At 38.5% G+C, this 23,340-nt stretch overlaps 3 protein-coding genes across 6 annotated transcripts in view; 1 reads left to right on the top strand and 2 right to left on the bottom strand.

Annotated features, from left to right (window-relative positions):
• LOC112452026 overlaps window positions 1–994 on the top strand; it is a 4,346-nt gene extending 3,352 nt beyond the window's left edge. Inside the window, exons 5-6 of the mRNA XM_025012014.1 lie at window positions 58–771; window positions 990–994. Coding sequence (XP_024867782.1) covers window positions 58–771; window positions 990–994 — 719 coding nt within the window. The remainder of the gene's footprint in view (window positions 1–57; window positions 772–989) is intronic.
• On the bottom strand, window positions 777–8,335 carry LOC112452029 (hemocyte protein-glutamine gamma-glutamyltransferase-like). Its single transcript, XM_025012017.1, has 8 exons — window positions 8,252–8,335; window positions 6,289–6,763; window positions 5,888–6,114; window positions 4,983–5,584; window positions 3,789–3,886; window positions 3,258–3,548; window positions 2,508–2,668; window positions 777–2,285 (listed from the first exon to the last, which is right to left on the bottom strand). Exons 2-8 carry the CDS (start codon window positions 6,761–6,763, stop codon window positions 2,001–2,003), a joined length of 2,139 nt encoding a protein of 712 aa, XP_024867785.1. The 5' UTR covers window positions 8,252–8,335; the 3' UTR covers window positions 777–2,000.
• A 4,999-nt stretch (window positions 8,336–13,334) lies between these two features.
• The window catches only part of LOC112452030 (GRAM domain-containing protein 2B-like), a 53,224-nt gene continuing 43,218 nt past the window's right edge, over window positions 13,335–23,340 (bottom strand). For 3 of the 4 annotated variants that reach the window (XM_025012018.1, XM_025012021.1, XM_025012022.1), the window contains 5 exons: window positions 22,852–23,028; window positions 17,750–17,900; window positions 16,254–16,807; window positions 15,676–15,943; window positions 13,335–15,153 (listed from right to left, as the gene is read on the bottom strand). In XM_025012018.1, coding sequence (XP_024867786.1) covers window positions 15,046–15,153; window positions 15,676–15,943; window positions 16,254–16,807; window positions 17,750–17,900; window positions 22,852–23,028 — 1,258 coding nt within the window. In that variant the 3' untranslated portion in view covers window positions 13,335–15,045. The remainder of the gene's footprint in view (window positions 15,154–15,675; window positions 15,944–16,253; window positions 16,808–17,749; window positions 17,901–22,851; window positions 23,029–23,340) is intronic. The other variant, XM_025012019.1, reaches the window with a different exon arrangement.

Raw genomic sequence — 23,340 nt, 5'->3', positions numbered from 1 at the left:
AAGAGAAAGCTTACCAAATTTCTTTAAACTTACTTGAAAATTCTGACGATAAAACAGACACTGACAACGATAAACAGGAATCCACAAAATGCTCCAATAATCACGGCGCAAGTAGTACTTCAGTAAATAATCTATCTTTAACCAGATCTCCATCACTAACGATCGACGATTGTAATGTGTCTCATCACTCTTCCGAGGATATCACGAAATATCCCGAAAACGACGTCCAGGACGAAGATACGGTCACGTCGGAATTGAAAGTTGACGGTATACCAAGCGACGTGATGGCTGCTTTTGAGCTCGCGGCAGAGCGCGCGCGCAATCTTCACGAGGCAGTCATTATATATCATAGAAATTTAACGTCGAAGGAATCTGGGAAACGAAATGAGAAAACGGACGAAGATTACGAAACGTCGGAGTTCCGAGATGATCGGCATTGTCCCGGGATACATACCCCTTTCACAAGTCGCGAAAATGAAGATAAGATAAAATTAGAATGCGAAGCGATGTGTCACCTCGCGAACAACGGTGAAGATTTCGACGGATTCTCAACGTACTCGTCGCGCGGCAGTACTTCCGATCGAATATGCGACTTTGAAAGTTTTTCGAGATCATCGAAAGAGGATTATTTCGGGATAGACCAGGAAGAAAAAAATAATGTTCTTTCAGAAAATAAACGAGCGAGGTCGACTTTAAACGAAAGTTCTGATTCCGACGACACGGAGTATTTAATACAAATATTGAGAGAAATACAATCGAGGAGAAATAGAAGTAACAAAAATTTTGGAACGAAAGGAGCGACTAATAAAACTTTGGCACTTCCTGTGGCGATTAAAGAAACTTGCCTTATATCGCGTGAAAATCTTATTTCTTTTATTTATTGCATCGTCTGTACTGTAGTGTTTTGGTTTTTACAATTTTCGTTCCGATGTGACTCAACAAAGTAATCTCTCTGTAATCTACATTTATATGTTTTTGACTCTGCATAGTATGATATTGATTTCGTTGATATTCGTTTAAGTTGTGTTCCCTTTGGTTTCAATAAATATATTCCCTGTACATGTTATATTTTTTTATTGTATTTGTATTTTATTCGATTGTATTTTATCCATCCTCAGTCCTATTACTCGTGTCCGAGCGTGGTGACTTCTCTTCATATAAATGTGTTGCGCACGTGGATTATACACATTGTATCCATATACAATAACTGTAGGTTCCATAACCTACAGTTTAACGCCGATTTCGAACGGCAATTTTTTTAGAGAAGTTTTCGTGGCAAGACATACTTACTCTCGGTGGTTTGCCATTGCCTTCCGAGAGGAAAACGAGCGAATAAAATTTTCTAGCTCTACCGAGAATCGAACCCGGGACCTTTGGCTTAATAAACCAGTGCGCTGTCTACTAGGCCACGCTCGTCTCCAGATTGTATTTTATAGATATATCCATTTATCGGACGTTTTGCGTTATATAAAAGTATAAACTTACGAAAACTTAAAAAAAATGCATGTCGAAAAGTTTCTCCTGCAAAGTAACAATGAAACTCTGTAAAACGTCTGTGTAACAATAAAAAGTTTAATACTGGAAGGAAAAAAAGGTTGAACTATTTATTTTACGCTAGTTCGATAATATATCCTGCGTGTTAAAAATGCTAACTTCTCATCAATTTCATATACGTACTATTTTCAATAAAGTCTCATTATATTATATATATTATTGAAATCGAGAGACACAGTAGTGTCTTACGCCAAGTATACGCGAAGCGAGACCGCACCGTGATTAATATCTACTACAAATAACATTCAAAATTGACAAATTGTTTATGAGAGACAAATTTGTAAAAATCGTTGCTTAAACATTATTCACGTAGTATAATATCCAGATAAAGCCACAATTCTTTATCTACGTTATCACGCTGATCGGATGATTCAACCAGGATGCACCTGGCATTCTTAGCGATATGTTACATATTTGAAAATGAACTCGAATCATCACGTAGCCATTCATTCGGCATCAAGGACGTCAACGGTTGCGCAACCGGTGATGTCGACCAATTCTTTCGAAGTGAAAGTGGCGATTATCTTCTGCTCTCCGGACTTTTGCGGCACGAGCTGATGCTCCACGTAAACGTTCTCCTCGGGCCCGACGTCCCTGAAGGCCAAGGTCTTGTTCCTGGAGAGACCGGGCCCGGCATAGTTGAACTGGCAATTGGTCAGAGTCCTCTTCAAAGGATTCTTAAAACTCAACGTGATGGTCGATGGTTTTCCAACCACTGGTTCACCTTCGATCTACAACATCAGAAATAGTTCGGAGATAGTTTCTTTAGTGAGAGAAATCTCTTCAGATATTTTTACGTGTAAAAACTGGATAAATATATTTTGAAAAAATATATTTATATCTATATTTTGAAAATCTATATTTAGAATCTATATTTAAATCTATATTTAGAATCTATATTTAGTCTATATTTTGAAAAAATCCCAGTTTGATTGATTGTTCTTATACAATACCTTGACATCGATATTCGGCTTTAAAACCTGAAAGTCATCCTCGTCTGCCCAAGTTTGCCGGGTTTCCTTGACCGTAGCAATACAATATAACTTCATAATGCAATACTCCACCAGCTTATCTAGGTAATCGTTCACCGTCACGCTGAGCCTTAATTGTTCCACTGTAATGGATTAAATTGAGAATTATGTGATCTAAACGTAAAAATTGCATATTACTGATGGCGTAGTTTATTTTTGAGGCAAATTAACGCAAAGAAGTTAGATAACGACGCAGTAAAAAGTTACACGATTTTTTCTTATTCGCTGATGATTGCCCATTAAATTATGTCATCACCCAGGAATTCCGGAGACAAAATTAACCGAAGCTAATCAGTCGCTTTTCTCGTTGATGATAGAACATTAGCATTAGTTATGGAAATAAAACGAATTAAACGTTGCGAATTTAATGCCAAATTTAACGACTTTGTCCATTTTCAATATTAAATCATTTGTAAATATCGTGTTCCCTTATAGATTAAAATCCCATTACAATATTATAATTAAAAAATCATTTGTCTACTTTTGCGGCCTTGCTTAAACTCATAATCCTTCAGCTTCGATTACTTAATTACGAGTTAAGAATTATCGGCGCTTTGACAAATTACCATTTTATCTATCTACTTCTAACATTAATGCAGCATTTATTTCCAGCGGCATTAAATGACTCTTGCCGCGAGCGTTTGAGAAAAAAAAATAAAAAACAATTCTCACCGGCGTTCGGTTGAAGCACAAAATCGCCGGACGCTCTCTTCACCAGATTCGCCTTAACTCCGGTATAATAAACGCTGCCGGCTGACAGGATGGCCTGAATAGTGCGCGTCTCGTCGGACTTGTTCTTGATGTTCACGGTCACGGCGAACGGCTCGCCGATATTGACGCGTTCGAGCTCAATAAGATCAAACTCGACGTCCTCTTTACCCGGCGATGGCATCGAGTAGAATCTCTTCGCCATCTCGGTGCTGCGCACCGCCCTGTACAGGGTCAACCTCTCGACCTCGGTGCCTAAAAGTCGGTCAGAGATAAATCGAGTTTACAGTCAGCCGTGTAAAAAGAGGACGAAAAATATGGAGTGACTTGAATTAACGTACGTAACATGAATTATGAATTAATATTGCAAATAATGGAAATATAATCCAAATTTTACTGAAAATTTCCAAATACTTTCACTGGTCGTGTTAGGGGTAAATTTATAAAAGAATATGGATCGTCGGAGAGTGAAGGCAATTTGCTTGCATCGTTTACCTTCCTTGGCTTTGTAAACCGACGTTATGTCCTGCCTATCCTTGTCTCCATTAGGATCGAAGATCCATGGCGCCTTTGTTAAAATCATTCGGCCGATGCTGCGAAGATAATTTATTGATTTTTGCATTTGATTTGCAGCATGCGCGAAACGTGCCGAGGTCCTTTTTATTATTCAGGATCAGCAATTATTGCTTTTTACGAGAAGAAAGTGATAATTTGACAATTAATACATAACATGGATTATTAATGAGTACTAAAAATCATAGAGAAAGAATATAAGTGGAGTTTCTGGAAACTCCCATGACGAGATAGGCGTGAGAAACAATAATGTGCGGAATAATAGATATATAATCCATTACGCGGAGACGTTCATCGTTTGCAACTTAAACGAGTCGACCGTCAAGTCTGTCATATTTATGCTTGCGCTTTGCATTATCTATGTTCGCCTCGGCGTCGCGGAAATTATGGAAATCGCGAGTACACAGTAATTCATGCTTTATGACGCGTCGAAGGACGATGTAATTGCGAATCGCAGGATCGGCAAATAGCGCAAAAGGCTCGCGCTTTTCCGTTTCCGTCGCTGGTACACCCGTCGTTCACTCGTCCGACTCGCTTTTATACATTTCACGCTTCATATGTAGCTGTCATAGCTATTTCCGTCCGCGACGAATTTGCTTGTACCGCATGAATGATCAGCGAATGAAATCATCACAAAAAAATATCGAATGAAACGTAGAGAGAGATGTTCTTTGGGACTTGGGACAGGCTCGAGGGGCATTAATTATTCTACGATTCCGCGCGAGAGTGCTGATTAAATAATTGCTTATTTGTCACGGTAATATTCAACGGTGCGAGAAACTTAGTTTGACAAACTCATAAATTTAAATTTGCAATTTAAATTCAGATAATATATAATCCTATCAAATTTTGATAAATGATGTGATCTTCTCTATAATACAGTATATTTTACAGTAATTTGTCAATACAAATTTTCAGTATAATATTTTAACAAATGTTGGCAAAGAATCTATTATCCGGTTCACGATTTTCCTCAATTTTCTCTGTTTTACTTTAATGAATTATTAAATTTTGAATATAATTTAATGACAACTTTAATAAAATTATATTCCAAGAGGATTTTCCTCAAAGAATATAACGTTATTTTCAATGAACGCAAAACTACCGTGTACTTACTGATACTTGTTGCAGTCGATCTTGGAATATCCCAGGTCGCTCTCCGGGTCCTCCTTCCATCTCATTAGATCCGCGTTCACGGACGCTACCATAAAGGTCACGTCGTAATTGTAACCGACGGCACCCTCCTTGACGGCCTCCACCGACGCCGGCCCACATTGATAAAAGTTGTCTGATTGTTCCTGAGGAGTGGCGTCGATGGCCTGCCAACCTCCGTAACCCTTGGGGAGATCCGGTCTCGCCATCCACACGTCGTTCCACACGTGGTAATTCCAGATGGAGTCCTCGCCCATGGGGTTGTTCGGGTCGTACTCGAGTTCCTCGTTATTCAGATCGTAGTAACGATCCACCGATAGCGAGGCATTGGCGTCGTGGGCCGATACCAGATTGGACACCACTCTCGACGGGATCCCCAGGGCGCGACACACCGTGGTGACGACCCCGGCGAAGACCCAGCATTGACCGTATTTTACCTCATTGCCGGTCTCCCAGAACTGCTCGAGGATGGGCACGCTTCCGGTCCAGCCGGACGGCGCGGTGCCGTCGCTGTAATCGCCGTCCCAGCGGCCGGTTATCACACCCTTATCGTCGTTAGAGTTTATCTAAGAACAGTGGAAAAGGAAATTGTACTTGATTTCGATTTAAAGATAATTATTTAAGTGAAAAAAGTGCTATATTGCTATGTATAGCCGTTTCGAGTTTGAAAATGAACTGAACGTCGCGATATTTTCGTTTCTAATTATTTCAGTTGGAATAAGAATAACTAATCATGCGATACATCCTGATTTAATTAATAATCATAAAAGCGAATTATTAGATTACTTGTAATTCTGAGCAAACTCATAATAATTCGAATGTCATTGCCAATCCTAAAATAAGTTTGGAATAAAGTAAGGATATATTACGATTCTCGAGATCGCCCGAGCCATTCTGACCGGGTCGCCCCTGGAAATCGCCTTGATACCGGATCTCTCGAGCAACAACTGACAAGCCGGTAGCACACACGCGTCGAATTGCCCAAATACCCATTCTCTGCCACGGGAGCTACCCCATGGACCCACCCATATCTTCCCGACGTCATTGAGGATGTACTCGTCGAGCAGTTGGTCGTCCTCCATATACACCAAATCCTCTACATTACATTTAATTAATACATTATATTTAATTACATTTTTTAAATATTTCATAATTATTTAAAAATAAGAACAATTATTTAGAAGATTATCGGATCTATCGCTGAGATTATCAGATTCAAATTCCGCGATATCTTTAAACGTCCTGCTTGTTGTTGATTGAGCTTGCGTACCTTTCAGCCACGGATTGAAGAGTAAATAGATATCTTTATCATAGCTGTAAGTATTCGGCGCTTGTCTTCTACCGAGGGTGTTGGTCTCCACGTTCAATTGCCATACGCCGACGGGACTGTCGATCGGACTTCTGACCTCGACGGACAGATCCCCGTCTTGAGCGCCGATCATCCGAACGCCCCAAGCCTCCAAATCGGTCAGGTAAGTCTCCCTGCTGGTGACCGTGTTCACTCCCCTGGTGCCCCGTAGCACGTTGGGGTTCGGGCCGAAGCTGAAGAGCAGCCGGACGATGTCGGTTTCGTCCACGTACTCGCGGTTGAATCTCAGAGCCATGTGGAAGGCCTGTCCTCGTCGGAGGACGGGAATCGCGGGATCCTGGTGGACCATTTCAAAATTGAAGGTGCGATGGGTCTCGGCATTCTCCTTCTCGTACAAGTACACCGCTTCAACTATCAGCGGCTCCTCGAATGACATCTGAAGAGATCAGGATAAATTATAAAATGTCTTACGAGATTATATTAACTTATAAAAATTTAGTTTCTTAAAACAGAATGTGTTTTGGAAATTTTGAGGACTAGTCCTTCCTCTGAAAATTCTAATCCCTAATTTTTTTTAATTATCAGTGATATTATAATTATAATTACTTTAAAGTTTAATAAAATGTCCACGCAAGATTGTGCATATGTGTTGAGAGAGATATGAATCTTCTTGTTAGAAATCAACAGTCATGTTAAAGATATTGATTATATACGGAAGTGAAGTATGATTCTGTGCATCAATCGCAATTCTGCAACCTCATTCCCAAGTATTGGCTACAGCGAGGCTGTAACCGGGATGTGTCCTCATTGTCGGATCGCATGAGTGGTCCGTATCCGTCATTGATTCACCCGCGATGGCATTGCATAAAAGTTCGGGAAAAATTCCGAGTGCGTAATCCGCGTAATCCGGTGTCCCGTAAAGGGGCGATCGATCGGAGAGCGGCGGCGTCAAGCGACCTCGATCCTCGATCGCTGATTCACCCGGATCGGATCACCGCGCAGGTGAAATGCGGGATTCCACCTGTATCGCGCGGTATATACATGCCGCGCGTGGCTCACACATTCTCGAGCACCCGGTGAATTACCGTGAAAACCACTCGTACATTATTATTATATCGGTTGTAGAAATGAAACCGGTATTTCGAGACGATTCCCCCCCTTATTTGATGAATAAGTTGCGTTGCGCAAGCTACAACGTTTCTTCGTCTTGTTTTGAAAGCGAGTTGTATTTCGTGATATCGTAATCGAATAAGATGTCTTGGTCTTTTTATGAGTGAACCTCAGTTTGATAATATATAATTAACAGCACTGTCACCAATAATGCTATAACGGGACGGATAGATGAACAACAAGATTTTAAAATGCGAGTAATATTCGGAGAATGGAGATAAAAAAAAAACTAAATCTCTGCGGTTAATTTTTCATATTTTTCCATAAAAAGTGAATAAATTTAAATAATTCAAATAAATCATGCAGTTTAGCACGAAATTAACTTGAAACGTATAATAAATAATATAGTTTGCTTTACATATTATTCTTTGTATATATAATTATGTAAATACGTGACTAATTTTTTTATGTTAATTAATAAAATAGATAAAACCAATAGGGAACATAATTTAAAAATAGATTTAAAAAAATTTAGATCGGTAATAATTCCATTGGACTACATCGTTTATACAAATTAATTTCAATATAAAACATAACGATTTGTAATATATAATTAAGGATTTAATCTACAAAACTTATAAGTACATATTTTATTGGTCGTGAATGTGCTTGCCATCTTTTAATGCTGTTGCAGCAATCAATTTTATATATTATATATGTTTAATTAATTTTATCGGTAAGTCATATCATCGTTTCTTGCTTCCAATCTCTCTTAGTCGGCTTATTATATAAAAAACATAAAATTTGAACTTACCTTAAAATCACTTATGTTACAAATCAACGGCTGAAGAAACCGCGAAACAGAACAACCACGAACGACAATCAATTTACAAGTTACACCGCAAACGCACTGACGTTCGTAAACGCGTGCTACGTCTTATATGAGATACAGCTTCCTCTACGGAGTAACCGCAAAGTCCCCACTACAGCAATAATCGCGTGTAGCATTTAGATCTCTGAGTGAACGAGTCGATATGAACTCAAAACGCGCGACTTTATGTATATGAACGGAAATGAAAAATTGATTAATTTTATAACCGCTTAAATATTTATTTATGACTCAAAATGAAATGGTTTATCAAATATAATTTTCGAGAGATAGAAAATATTTCGACGATTTCCATCAAAACTGCAGAGAACATTTTTCTATTATGAGAGAAAAATAGAATTAACTTTGTGTTTTTAATGCATGTCTTTAATTATATTTACGAATATTACAAAAATTACTTAAATAGATTTTTTTAAATGATTAATTCAATTTTTCGACGATCCTTCTTTTGGCCTCTGTACATATTATTCAAATCTGAAAAAAAGTTATTACTTCACATTTTAAGACATATCGCACCCCTGCTATCAACTCAGAAAATTTCGATTTTGAGTTAAGTCCATAAAAAGTATGTCTAAAATGTTACTTATATGCTATAATAGTATCACAAGTTTATATATGCGAAATTCGTTCCACGGGACAGCGTCATTATTCTTTTAAACTGATTATATTGTGGTTTCCTGGATGAAAGTGTCATAAGTCATAAGTGAATTGAGAAGTGAATCATAGCAGACCTCTTCAAGAAACAGTACAAGTTTTATTACAACAAAACAAACGTCATCGTAATTGCGTTAGTTATTTCACAATTCAAAAAAATTGAATTAAATTTTTTTCTTTCTCCTGAAAATTGTGAACTGTTGAATTGTGACAGTATTCTTCTAGGGGTGCGACATATATGTAGAATGGCAATCGTCATTTAAAATGCCAACAAATACAGTTCTTCTGATCCTAAAAAGTTAATTTGAAATTATTCGTTCGAAATAAACTCTCTAATTAGACGGACGTATCTTATCGACTTGCGATGCAGCGGTAATTAACTCGATAAACCGCAGGCTCTCGTGGGTGGTGGACGTTGCGGTCAGTCTGCAAATTAATCGCTGAAATGGGAAATGCCTGCGTAGAAGGAAACGGAACGTAATCCGGGAGTGAGGTGAATGTTTGTACGACGGCTTGATGTTTTCACAAATTTATTTGCATCCTGTGTATCGAGCTACACAAATTACGTAGTAAATTATTGGTCTGTAGTTGTTTTTGGATTCTCTCCCGCCACGCGATTCCTCGCGTGCGCGCAATAATTGCGAGATCCGATAATTGCGGGCACGAATCTCTTTCCCTCTTTGCGATCGTGCAATTTCATCGTTAACAGATATGCCCCTCAATTGTGCATTTTGAGTATCGCGTTTAAAGGTCTCTCGCCCAATATCTTTCGCAATTAAGCTCCACAGACGAAAGATTTTAAGAAAAATGTAACACTTTCTATCTGATTTCTTTTTTACTTTCTGTTTCATAAAATAAATAACTGGACACTTTTATACAAAAAAAGAGAAATTTATTTTTAAAAACATAAAAAAGCAATAAGAAAATTCAATAATAGAAATTTATATACAATTTTAAGGATGTAAATTATATATTATATTGCACAGAGAAAACAATCCCTGCTTTAGCTGCCCATCATAAATATATGCTACTCAGAATTTGAAAATTTCTATCTCATGTCAGATGTCCAATCGAGTATATACAGAGACCTTTAATCGCGTTCGGCGATACGCGAAACGCACTCCTTCGACATCAATCTCGCAACACATACACACTCGTATATATCCTTAAATAAACGGACCGTGTGTGTTGAGCACCCATCTAAAATGTCTAAAAACATTATGGTAAGGCAAGTAGCAGTCATATGTAAACAAGAACGAGGAATAGATTACTATCGACTACGTAATACAATTAACTAACGCAACATCCGCTTCAGGTAATTTCCGGATCGGGGATTTCATCGTCTTGTGTGCTTCGCATTTTCTCTCTCAATCATCATCTCTCACGCTTCATCGCGGTCTCGTAAGGGTTGCGTTGTTCACGCGGGAAAAATGCCCTTCTCGTCGCAGATTCATACGATGATGATCATTAATCTGCTATCACTCACAGAAAACTGACAAAATTTTCAATAACAGAATATACTTAATATATATATTCTTTATATAAAACAAGAGATCATAAAAACAAGTTGAAAGAAACTTTTTAAAATTATATCCCTATTCGAGTTAAAATCTGAATCATAATTTTACAAGGTAAATTTCCTGTATAAATTTGTCAATTCAAAAAAATCTAGGTTTGTTATGAATACTAAAATATACGGCAAACAATCTTTTCAATTAGAAATTATCCGTATCGGAAAACAATTATTATACAACAAATAATTGTTTCGTCGAAAATTCAATTTCCTGTGGATGATCACAAATCGGTGACCAATAACTGTCGCTTCATCATTTGAAACGATTCTCGATATTCGGCATAACTTTCCTCTAGGTAGCAGGTTTTTTTAACATCGACTCCCTAATGTGGCGGAAAAGCTGTACGAGCGCACGACAATCGACAGGAACAAGCGTGTCTTCGTTAAGGACATTTCACTCAATTTTTACCAAATTTGGCACAGGACTTGGCTGTCGCGTTTATTGGCTATATGATCCTCGCAAAACGTCTCGACGTCCTTTCTCTAATTTCTCTCACAACCGATCGTCGTTGATTTCCGTTATGAGATTGCTCCGTCAGATTCAATTTATCACTATATAAAAAGAAACTAATAAAATAATAAGAAGCTTATTATCTTTCTTATTCTTTGTCAAATGTTTAAACATTGTGCTATTTGTCTATCAAATTTGTCAAAACTTGAATAATAATCTTCTTATTTATTTATTTTTTACTAAGTTTCAAATAATGTCCTGAAATATATTATAGCATTATTCAATTATAATTATCTATGCTTGAAAGGGAGCAATCTCATTCCAGCAATATGTCCGCAATATAAATTAAAAACAGCCAACAAAAATTTATTTTCCTTAGTTGAAAATCTAATTTCGATTTACGAAAAGATGAGATTTTAATTTCGCTAAATACATTGCTGTTGACTCATTTTAATCCCCAACTTCTTGCAGATAGTTTATCTACGGTTCAGTTCTCGCTGAGACATCGGCTAATTGGTAATCTACTTTATTACCCGGATGACAAAACGAGTCTCAAAACTGATCTCTCCACGTATGCGATGTGGATCGAAAGATCGTGTTTATAAGTTTCAAGGGTTCATCATGTGTGACAATGTACAACAGATCGGGCTTGTAAAATCTCGTTTAAAGGTTTTCCGGCAAAGCGATTTACAATTCTGCTTCTCGTGTGTGTGCTCGCATTTTCTGGCGCGTGTATCGGAAATACGCTTCCGCTTCTTAATGAGTCGTCAGCAACGACACGTGTCGGTCGATACGCTTCTATTTACGGCCAAACTGTTTTCGCATGTGTTTTCGCGCCGACGGAATATTCATCGCGCGCGAAGTCGAGTCGCGCATTTCGAATCCGGACACGCGAAAGGAATACTGCTTGCCCCGTCCCACGTTTTCACGATGTTTTCGAGAGGAAATCGGAAGAGAATAAATAAGTTGTCAAGTCGCGTTTGATCGTGTCGCGTTATACTCGCTTCATCTCTCTGCGCGAGTAATAATTCACGTATTTAACGTAGTCAAGCGATAACAGAAAAATTGGTAACAATAATGGTAATGTCCAATAAAAAGGTCGAAACTTAAAGTAATACCGCAATACCGTTTGTATATCCCATCAGTATAATTAATTATTAAACAATGTACCAACGTAGAAAATAACATTTAAGGGATTTTCCTTTCTCTTTCTCTCTCTTTACACTCTTATAAATATAGTTAATTAATATAACAGCACTTCTCTTAGATCCCATATTGAGCTCGAAGGGAGAACGATCGCGCTTATCAATTGCCTCCTTCCTTCTTTTCCGAGCAAAAAAGAAACCATAAAAACGATCTCCTTACTGCGCCGCATATAATACATTACACAAACCGCACATTTCCTGTATTTTCCATTTTTTTCCGTCTTAACGTTCTTCTCTCTATTTTGCGGAAACGAAGATTCGCGCGGTAAAGAGTTAAGCGCGGTCGTGCCTCTGCGAGCGCTCATTCACGATCCTATTATCACAGTCAAACCTCCACCCTCTCGTCTCCCATATTATAATCGCAAATATAATAACGCTTCTTTCTTTTTTTAACATTCCTCGTTCCGTCGGAAAGTGCAGCGATTTCAGAATTTGTTCGAGTAAATGATGAAATATTTTGCCAGCACTTTCGCGCGCGAGTCGTTCATCTCGAAAGTACGGCAGCAAGCTTTGAAACGCGACAAACTTAATTCATTTATGCCCGAAATTGCTCCTCTGTCCAGAATTTCATCAAATCGATATATGCCGATGAATTTCGATAAACGTAATTTTCTTATTAATATAGTTTAGAAATTAAAAATTCACCCAAGTGGAAATAATTTTTAACATTTTCCTAAAAAACCTTCTCAAGGTTTCGAATAAATAATTATAAAATTATAAAAAATATTTCACATAGATCCCGTTATGTTTTTCAGATCTTTAATATATCTTATAAGCATTAGATGTGTGTTAAAAATAATCACTAAAAACAAAATCACTAGGAAATAAATAAAATTAAAATAAATTTAGTCACATATTTTGTATCAAATAAATTATTAACGATCAATTAAGCATAAATAAATTAATTGAGACACAACAAATCGATGCTCTTGTACGTTTCAAGATTCTCACAGTTTGTCTAAATAGTTTGTCGAAATAGAGTCACTTTCGACATAAACGACTTGCGTGATCGAATCCAGAAGATATACGTCGTCTTTACTTCCAGAAACAATCGAGAGCATGCAGTAGGAACAGTCACGCAAGAGAATACGGATTCTTTCTCTCTCTTTCTCTTTCTCTCTCTTACTCTCACTCTCTTTCTCTCGTATCTCCGGGTCCATTCGAGCTGCGCAATTTAACCCTTTCAGTACCGAACTAAATATAGGGACATTAGCACCTTCCTCTTGTTAAATCAACGCAATTTTACAGCCGGTGTTCATCAGTGTGTTCGCTTAACTTTAACTGTCATTAAGTAAATATTCCCTTACGGCTCGTCATGGGGATACAAATATGCAAATGCTAATATTTAGGCAAGAGTCTTCGTCCATTTCAACTCTCATTTGAATTTGTTAAAAATCCCTTTTTCTATTTGTAATGTATTATAGTTTACGCTACGGTCTGTAAAGTCTGTAAACATTGAGATTTACTTAAATAATGTCACATTGAATGATGTCAGCAAATAACTACAAAGTCACACTTTTCTTCAATTAGAAAAGTTTTTAAAAAAACCAAAAGCTTTGTTAATTGAAGAATCTACTTTGCGATAACAGAGGAGAATAGGGTATATTTTTTAAGAACCTGGCCGTCAAGCTTCAAACTATAGAGCGGTGTCGTTACTCTTTCCTTCAATAATATTCAACGCTTACATTTGCAGTTTCGTTGCTTAATTAACATAGAACGCCACGAATTATCTCCCAAATAGCGTTTCATCGAAATTTTGTTGAGTGACAGAAACTTAAAATTTAGTCTCATCGAGATCGCGAGACGACGAGAACGTGGCGGGGACAAGGGATACATCGTGGAGTTTGTTTTTCTAAAATTTTTGTATCATTATTAAATGCAGGTTTAAGGCAGGTACTGAAAGAGCTAATGGCGGATAAGGAAAGCGAGCTCCTCTATTATATCTCGGTAGATACTTCATCGTCTCTCGGTGAAGTATCGTCGCACGGCGCCGTGTATCGCGCGCTACATCGAGATAAGATTACCCATTTGTGATGCTATATAACATTGTGTCGATCTTTTTTAATATATCATATATATAGCAGCGGTGATTGAGTAGTGCCCGACTAGCTCGAAATACATAATTAACGAACAATTAATCGCGAAGTATGCGTTGTTAATCTATATTTGTATGTATAGATACTTTATATGTATATAACTGTTTATATATACTATATGTATGTATATATACATATACCATTTTGTTCATTCTGTTTCTCTTGTCGTACCCCGGGACTTAGGTACACGCGTGACTAGTAGTTCAAAAAAGAAAAGGAAAAAAAAAGCAGAAATTCCTTCGCCCGCCGCGCACTTACCTTCGATTTTCTCTCTATATGTGTGTTCGTATATGTGTGTCTGAGGTATCTTTTTTTATGCATATATGTATGTTTCTGTCAGAACAGCCTATAATCTGCAAGCGCTCACAATCAGTTCTAATTCACGCGGTCGCTTCAGGTTCGCTCGAAAATGGATATTCATTCCCCCGCGCTCGGGATGCACGTCCGAGATCTCTCTCGTTTCACGAGACACGGCTGCCTCTCTAAACTCCCGCGGAAGTCTAGGTACTAGAACAATAACTCCTATTCGGAGGGACGATCGCGCGATGACTATGCGTGGGATCGACCCTCGCGGGTCGCCGACGAACTAGCGCGGCGACGACGAAGACAATGATGACGACGACGGCGACGACGACGACGAATACGGTCGTCGTTCACGAGGCGATGCTACGCGCGTCGGCGGAGCGACGGGACCCCGTGTTATTTTTTGGCTGAATTAAATCGCGTTCCATCGTCGAGGGCTAACTCGGCGCATCTTCCGGTTCCACCACGCCGCCGGAAGGCCCCTGGCCACCACCCTGGCTCATCGCTACAAACTGCTGCGATAGCGTCTGCAGACTCTGCCGCACCTACAAACAAACATATTTTTCTCGTATCAAAGGAATATGACACAGTTAGTCACTTAAACTATTTGATTAGACACCGGCCATCAACCACACCTGGTCTTTCCCGATTATCTTTGATTTTCAAGTATCGATAAAATCCAAACACCTGACACTATTACGCAATCAGAATTACTCATAAATTTATCTATTTTAATTTTAGAAGAAAGTAAAATGATGTAAGAGAAAATATACAAGTGTTATTGTGTATTTCCAACTTGTACTTTTTAAAGTAATAAAAAAATTTATTTAAACCATCAATAGATAAAAATTCAATAAAGTCACTTAATTTAAAAATAAATTAAAAAACACTATTTATTGAGGCCAAATATTATTACATAGTCATTTCCAGTTCGTAATTACTTTTTTGCAGACATTACATTTAAAAAACGTTTATTTATTAAGTTCGAACAGATTTCACTGCAACAGATTCGTATCGGTAATCAAATCCATCGTGATCACAAACCATCACTTCCTGGGGCAATTTACCTTTACTATTTGATCCAGATTCGTGTTAAGATAGTGCAACAGCCGATCCTGCGTGAAGCGTTCCGGCGAGACGAGGGGGTGGTTTAAATAAGCGGTGTGCAACCTGTCAATACGCATCATCATAAGAGCCGCCGATACGTAAAGAACTGCCAAGAGAGCCACCAGTATCGCTATCACCATGCCAGGCTTCAACCCGTTGGTAAACAGAGATCCCAGCCGGTCGGATTTGCTCGGTGTCAGCGTCTTCGTTAACATCACTGTTTCCAGCCTGAAAGAAAGTAAAAATAAGCGGAATAAGCGACAATTACGAAAATAACTTCAACGTATCACATTTCGCAAAACTATGAACTAAGAGAAAACAGAGACTTGATAAAATTATCTAGACCTTTTCGTTATTGCGCGATTTTACGAAAGCAAATAAGATCTTACTTTATCATCCTTCATTGTTACATAACTTTATCTCATTTTTGCTAGCTTTCAATAGCTTCGTGTAAAATAATTTTGCGGCAATTAATTCAATTAATCGAACTTCCTTTTTCTTATTTGATCTATATATACGTCGGACACGGAAGACACACCTGGCGGGTGGCAAACTCGGCCTGGTGATAATCGGGGAAGTGCCGTCGATCTCGGTGCAGGCGGTCGGCGATCTGCTGGCCGCCGTAAGATCGGTACCGCTCTCGGACATGCTCGACTCGTCCTCCTCGGCGTTCACCTCCTCGGAGTCGTCGACCAGCAGCGTCTCCGGCGTGAGGAGCTTGGTATCGGTGTCGAGCGCCGGCAACTCGTCGTCCGCCGTCGCCCGCGGCTCCATCGCCGCATCCCAGACCTGCTTCATCAGCTTGTACGTGGAGTCGCGCGAGAGCAGCGAGCAGAAGACGTGACGCTCCTCCTCAGTGGCCACCGCCACCGCGTTCGGTATGATCCGCGCCGTCTTCTCCTTGCTGATCTTCAGCACCGACACCGTCGGTATCAGCAGCTTCGTCACGTAGCCGAACACGTTGCTGTAGAAGGCGAAGTAGTTGGGCGTGATGTACAGGTGGCCCTGCAGCAGGATGTCGCCCACCAGCGCGCAGCTGTAGTAATTCAGCACGCGCTCGTCCTCCGCCACCTGATAACGAAATTTCGAAGACTACGCATTAGGTCGGTACTGCCCTTTCGCCGACGCGACGAAACTCCTTCCTCAAGGAGTTCCGTTCAAGGGGTTCAAGGGGAGGGCCGGGGGGGTCGTCTCCAACCTTGTCCATTCACGTGAGTCTCGCTAATCTTTGTAAGATACTGCCTGATAGTAAAACGAGCTCGAATGCGACAAACCATCGATTCATAAACAGAAAACGCAACGCAAAATAGTCGTAAAGATTAGTGTGTTAAGATGAAGCTAGGCTTCATTTTCTTCGCAAAGTATCCTAGTATCCTAGGATCCAGATCCCTTTCTAGGAACACGCTTTATTTGCCACGCTTGACGCTCGGGACAACTCGACTCGAGTTACTGTATATACTCCTCGCTTGAGCGTGTGACAATTTCGCCCTGAAGACGGACTCTGTTCAAGTTGACATGCGATACCTTGTTTATCAAACATAAGAGAGTGTCATTATTGCGCCACGCTTGCATTCATATTAATAATTCCGCTCGCGACGCGACACTATTACTACGTAAACATACATATTCGACAATAACGTCGATCAAGATCAATTAGCGAAGCTGCGAATCTGATATATTTTCGCGATTTATACATTCCTCCCATCAAACACCTAGATCTTTTAACCCTTTCTGAAGTTCATCGGCGAGATGAGGGAAAGTATTTTTATACCGCACGTAGACGAGGCATGCATTGACGTTCATATCCTACGCGTTTATGCCCTACGTCCGGAGAAGTTTAAACAAACTGTCCGCCGGATGAAGACGAGGTAAGTATCGCAATACGATAATGGGTTGCTGCGTTGGGAAGAGAACAGCCCCCGCAACATCTGCGGGCCGTTTTTTTTTTTTTTTAGCTCTTATCGTACCCTCTCGTAAGCGATTATTATCGTGGGCTCTGAGAAAATGGATGTACCATTTAAACATAATCTCTACCTGAGTGAAGTGCCTGTGGAACTTCTTCTGCCTCGCGCTGCTGGTAGACGTCGGCGACGACCTCGACGAAGATCTGCTAACCTTTGCTGGAGTTTGCGCGCCGCCAGCTGCCATCGATGGTGTACTCCTACTCAATGGCTTCGAAAGGTGACTGAGGAAAGAAGAAAACAAAAACGTATAAGAAGACCTTTATTCATACATATTATTAAATATTACGCGAGAATGCATTTAATTTTTATGCGTGTAAAGGAAAAAGTCCAATCACTTAAGGTACTTAAGTAATAAAAATTGAGACCATCTAAAAAGACATGTGAGGCATTTTTTTTTTTAATACAAAATAATCGTTGAGATCAAAATTGCACCAAGAACACCTCATTGAATAATAACATTATGATAATTACTTGGTTGTAAAAAAATAATATGATTGAATACTGAGCAAAATCATAAAAATAAAAATTGTATATGTAATAATAATTATCATTATAAATGTGATGGTATTTATAATCATAAAGATAATAATTATCGTAGAAACAGTAATATAATATCCATAATCCAGATACGTTTCTCTGACGTACATTTTTATAAAATAAAATCAGACAATTTGTTCGCGCGTGAAATTTCTGCGGCTTTAAAAGGTCAATTGAAACCTTTCCCTTTTTTCCCGACGCTATTGTATTTCGTTTTACGTCGTTGAATTACCTTACTATTTCAAAGATTACTATCAGGTAAGAGGAGACTGTGCGTTGGTGTCTCGCTTACGTATCCGAATTTAATATGCACGTTGCAAACAATAATTAGATATTATTATTTCCTGCGACATTCCGGATGCAAGTCCGGAAAAGGATATCAAGCGTTTGAACGGTCGCTGATCTTCTCTAGGGGACAAGACGATAACCTGTGTGTGAACGGTTGCAAGGGTTATCTTTTTAATGTATTATCGAAACATAGCCGGACGATGCTGTTTGCATCATTTTAACGTGTTGCACAACTCGTTTTTTGTATGTCGCCAGTATGGCCGTGCAACACGCAGAACGTTTGGAGAGATTAAAAGTCTTTCCTCGACGATAATTAAATGCGATAATTAATTGCGACGAACTTTGGAGGCTTAAGACACTTCGCTTTCAGATTAATCTGCAATTAACTTTATCTTCAATTTAATTTGACGCTTCAGAAGCATCGAGACATTTAGCGCCCCGAATTATAAATTAAAACGAAGGGAAGTTTTTCGATTTGGATTTCCGCTCAAGGAAATAAGGGATTATTCGTGTAATTCTTTTATCACTTATATTGTATCTTATCCTCAACTTTATTACAGACTTAAGAAGTAAAATTGTAGTACTTCTACGTCTTATCTCTGATTTTATTGAAGTCTGTATTACGAACAAATAAGCAAACGAAAAAAAAAATAAACATTGCTAACTTGTTGGATTTGGTCTTTTCGGAGATCGTCCTGTTTCTTTTCCCCATAACGGAGATACTCCACAAATCGTTGCCCCACATCTCCACCCGAGTTCCCATCGTGGAATTTTTTGTCGAATTTCCTTGTTTTTCACGTTTCAAAAATTGAAACAATCTCATGCGTGCACTTTTGCCGGTCTACAGTTCGTACAACGGATCGCTCTCGATCACAGTTCCATGCTGAACGGTGACAAAACTCACGTATCGCAAAAAAATACGAAAACCTTCACCTCTGAAAAGTTCCAACACAAGCGAAATAGATAAAATAATTTAGATAAAATAAATACGTGAAACTTTGTACAGCTGTTCCATATAGAAAAAAAACAACTTTTTATTGGATAAACGGAGATTATTTTCTGTTCAAATTATTGTTTCTTCTCCAAACGTTGAAGAAAATATTAAATATATAAAATATTAAACATTAATATTATAATTATAAATAAAATATTAAATATATTAATTTAATTAATTAATTAATATGTACTAAATGTTAAATATATTGTTTACCGTCATCAAAACCTACATTTCTTGCTATGAAAAATAGACTTGAAATTCAAAAACTCAATTTACCTTCCGCCAATTTAATCAATAAAAATATTTGAAATTAATAATTAAAATAATATTCAAAATAAAGTTAATAATTAAAAATTTATACCTTCATATAATACCTGCCTAAAATCACATATTATTCCTGAATTCGAGCACTCGAGTTCAGATAATACTAAAGATATAGAGAATGTAAAACAATTAATTATTCCTCCTCTTACTTTTCTTTGTTATTACGATAAAAATTAGTTATAATCGATCAGATTTTTATTTCTTTTCGTTAAAGTGCCGCATTGCAAAAATTTGAAAAAAAAAAATCGAATGACCCGATATGATTCACCGACCGCGCCGATACTCATCTCGGCGATCGCGTCGCGTATCGCCGCGATTTTCGCACGTGAAGACGTCCGGCCGTCGTGCGGCGTAACGCGTAACTGGTGTACGATCCGTGGCTTAACAATCCGCTGCCGGCGACGATGATAACACGTGGGAGACTGTCTGGAGCGGCCGTTGTGCCATCTCGCTCGATTAAGAGGCTGGCCGGAACCAAAATGAAAAAAAAAAAAATCACCTGACGATAACTGAAGTATGCAATAAGCGGGTTCAATGATAATGAGCGACAAGATAAAAATGACAGATAAAAATTTCGAGTGCGATAAAATTCGCGAAAGCCCAATCAAAGGCCGTAATATATCGACAGAGGCACCAGGCACGAGTCTCGCGATTCGGTATATAATTCCGCGAAAGCGTTCACGAGGCGGGGCAGGAAACGAACGAAAAGAATACTTTTCTTCCGATATTGCACATCACGTCCGTTCGATAAGGCTCGTGACGTATCACGAGTCTTCTTCTTGTCACTGTTCGCGCACGCTTTTTTGCTTGGGATTATCTTTCGCGATACAGTCCATATGTTGTCGTTGTATACAGAACGATTCTAATCTCCACCGGGCAGCTGTCAGAACTGACCTCTGTTAATCCCCTTTTTTTTTTTTATTAGTGAAACGATTACTTCTACAGGATGAATGTACATGAAGAATATACATTTAGTTTTTATAAGAACATGGTTTGTATATAGTGCTTTGGATAGATGAATATTAATAAGGACTTGACGTAAAAAAGGATCGTAAACACACACACACACATATTTATCGTGTAATATCTGCCTCTCTCTCTCCATGCCTCTCGCCAGAGTTAAGATATCTCTAGAAAAAAAGTGGATGCGCAGATCTCTTTAATTAAAAAGTTTCGAGTCGAGCTGGACTTGATAACACTCAAAGAAACCGTATAAATCACTTTTAATGGTGTAAAGGCTGTTACAAAAAAATATCACGCTTGTATAAAAAAATTTTTTAAATTTTCCACGAAGACCGAGTGAAGACCTTGTTACTCGTCGAAAACAAAGATTCTTTTAATTTTGTTTCGGGAAGGGCTGCGAAAATGTTGTCGACGATCGAACAACGAGATACTTACATCTTGTATCGAGACGGTTTAGTGCACAAAAGGCAATTTCGCCCAGATAATACGCGCGACGTCACGCTTTGTACCGTAATAACCGTTTACGGACGGCACGCATGGAGCGGCTATTGTAAGAATGGCCGCAAAACATTCCCGTACGATTGAACTGTTTCAAAACACAATTCTATTCTCGATGTGATTTAACGCCACAAGTGCTGTCTAACCCCGCGGCCATTTAGCGTTAAGCATGCGATGAAAATATATCGGCCTATATCGGCGCCCTGCCTCGCAAGTCGCTCGGTTTTTTAACCTTTGAAGGACGGAAGTCTAGTTTTGCAAGTCTCAGCTTATCTACTAGAATTAATATATTTTATCGGTCCATATAAGTACGTATCGTAAAAAAGCAAAATACGTTACGTAATTGAACGCTCAAAATAACGTATGATTCAAAACACACTTGAACTTGTTATTATTTTCTAAATATGATTTGTCTCATTAATACGCAATCTACTCTAATTGAAGATACTTCTCGTGTGTGAGGAAAAAAGAACTTTTTGCAATCGTCAATTTCCTCGCGTGTATTACTCTTTAATAAATTATTTAACTTGTAATAGAATAATTCGCTCGGGTGCATTCGAAATTTAAAAGCTTAATAACAAATAAATAATAAAATAATAAATAAAAGTAATAAAAAAAGAATTTTTTCTTTGATTAATTGCATGTATTTCTAAAATTACTTCCTTTACGAGTCGTCTGTTTAAGTTACGCCGACAAAAAAGTAGTCTGACTTCGCCAACATTATTATGGCAAGTGTACCGTAATAATATTTGGAGATCATAAATAAATGTAGTTAATAGCGGCGTTCGATAATTGTGATGTGTCAGCTATCTCGTATATAGAAACGTATTTCCCAACATATACCGACAGATAAATTAATTAGATCGTCTTATCACGAAAGCGTATAAAGTCAAGACTTTATACGCTTTTTATCACACAATCCCCCTCTTCCTTCCACCCTGCCATCTGCGTTTCTCTGCAATTTCTGTGCAGGTGTGACATTATCATCGTCGTTTTGCCCGTTGATAATTTCTAAGAACCGATAACGATTTCACGCGCGAATCATCTGACTTGCGGAAGCAAAGTTGAAAATAATAACGATATCAATAACGCTAATAAAATGCTCATGCAGATATATGCAAAATTATTCATCGTTCATTATTTTCACGTGTCGCGAGCAAAATATTACTCAAGGATCAAAGGCAAAAGGAGAGCGTTTTTTTGCATGCCGCCCCGAGGACATAATTACAAAGTTGTCGCTCTTTTAAAAAAAATTTTTTTTAATGAGATATTTTAATATTTAAAAATAAATTAAATATTGAAACCTATAATACATAATTTATATGTCGTATTTACAATCTTTTCGCCTAAAATAAATATCTATAATTTTGACTAAATTTTCTCCCTATTTTTTAGTTTTTTAGATTTGTTTATAGAAACCTGTAATATATATAACGTGCATACATGCCAATCTTAAGACAATATGAATAAGAAACGCGGCTCGCATCAGGTTTACGGCCATAAATCCGTGTTATAGCAAGCGCAGCAGCGTCGAGCAATCTTTACGACAGAGCGGGGAGCCTCACCTGTCGTTACATTTCAAGGCCGCGTGACTGGGGCTCCTCGGAGGCGGAGGATAGCTAGCGCCGGCCACGGTGAGTTGGGACCCGCTGATCGATTGTTGGCCCCCGGCTTGCGGTGCATCGGGAGCAGCTTGCACGGGCGTGCTGGGTGCTGAGCGCGCGCCTATGGACCCCGCAGACCTGCGAACAAGACGAAAGATGGCGATTTGAGAAAAATGAGACTTGGAAGAGGGAGGGCTGGCGCTGCAATTTGTGGAACCTTTCATTCCCTATTTTATATCTGCTGTGCTCGTTTTTTACCCTTGATCGTTCATAAATCTTACAGAAATAACACTATGTCGATAACACTTATATGAAAAATATTATAAATGCAAAATTGTAACTTTCCCGGAGAGTTAATTGTTAATTGTTCATTTTTTTTCTTCCTGAAAAGTTAGAGTGGAAATATATCGGTTGCTCCAGTGAATCAGTTTTGTAAAATAATAAGTGCAA

The sequence above is a fragment of the Temnothorax curvispinosus genome, unplaced genomic scaffold (genome assembly GCF_003070985.1).
Source record: "Temnothorax curvispinosus isolate PA1 unplaced genomic scaffold, ASM307098v1 QBEX01002880.1, whole genome shotgun sequence".
Classification (NCBI taxonomy): Eukaryota; Metazoa; Arthropoda; class Insecta; order Hymenoptera; family Formicidae; genus Temnothorax; species Temnothorax curvispinosus.
The sequence above is the reverse complement of the archived record's forward strand: the minus strand, read 5'-3'. Positions and strand labels throughout refer to the sequence as shown.

Bases quoted from the DNA above. Each gene is read 5' to 3' on its own strand.
- LOC112452029 (XM_025012017.1), bottom strand. From the start codon at position 6,763: ATGTCATTCGAGGAGCCGCTGATAGTTGAAGCGGTGTACTTGTACGAG. The intron at 6,115-6,288 runs GTACGCAAGCTC...AATGTAATGTAG, and splicing joins CTTCAATCCGTGGCTGAAAG to AGGATTTGGTGTATATGGAG. The intron at 2,669-3,257 runs GTGAGAATTGTT...AATCCATTACAG, and splicing joins TGTGCTTCAACCGAACGCCG to TGGAACAATTAAGGCTCAGC.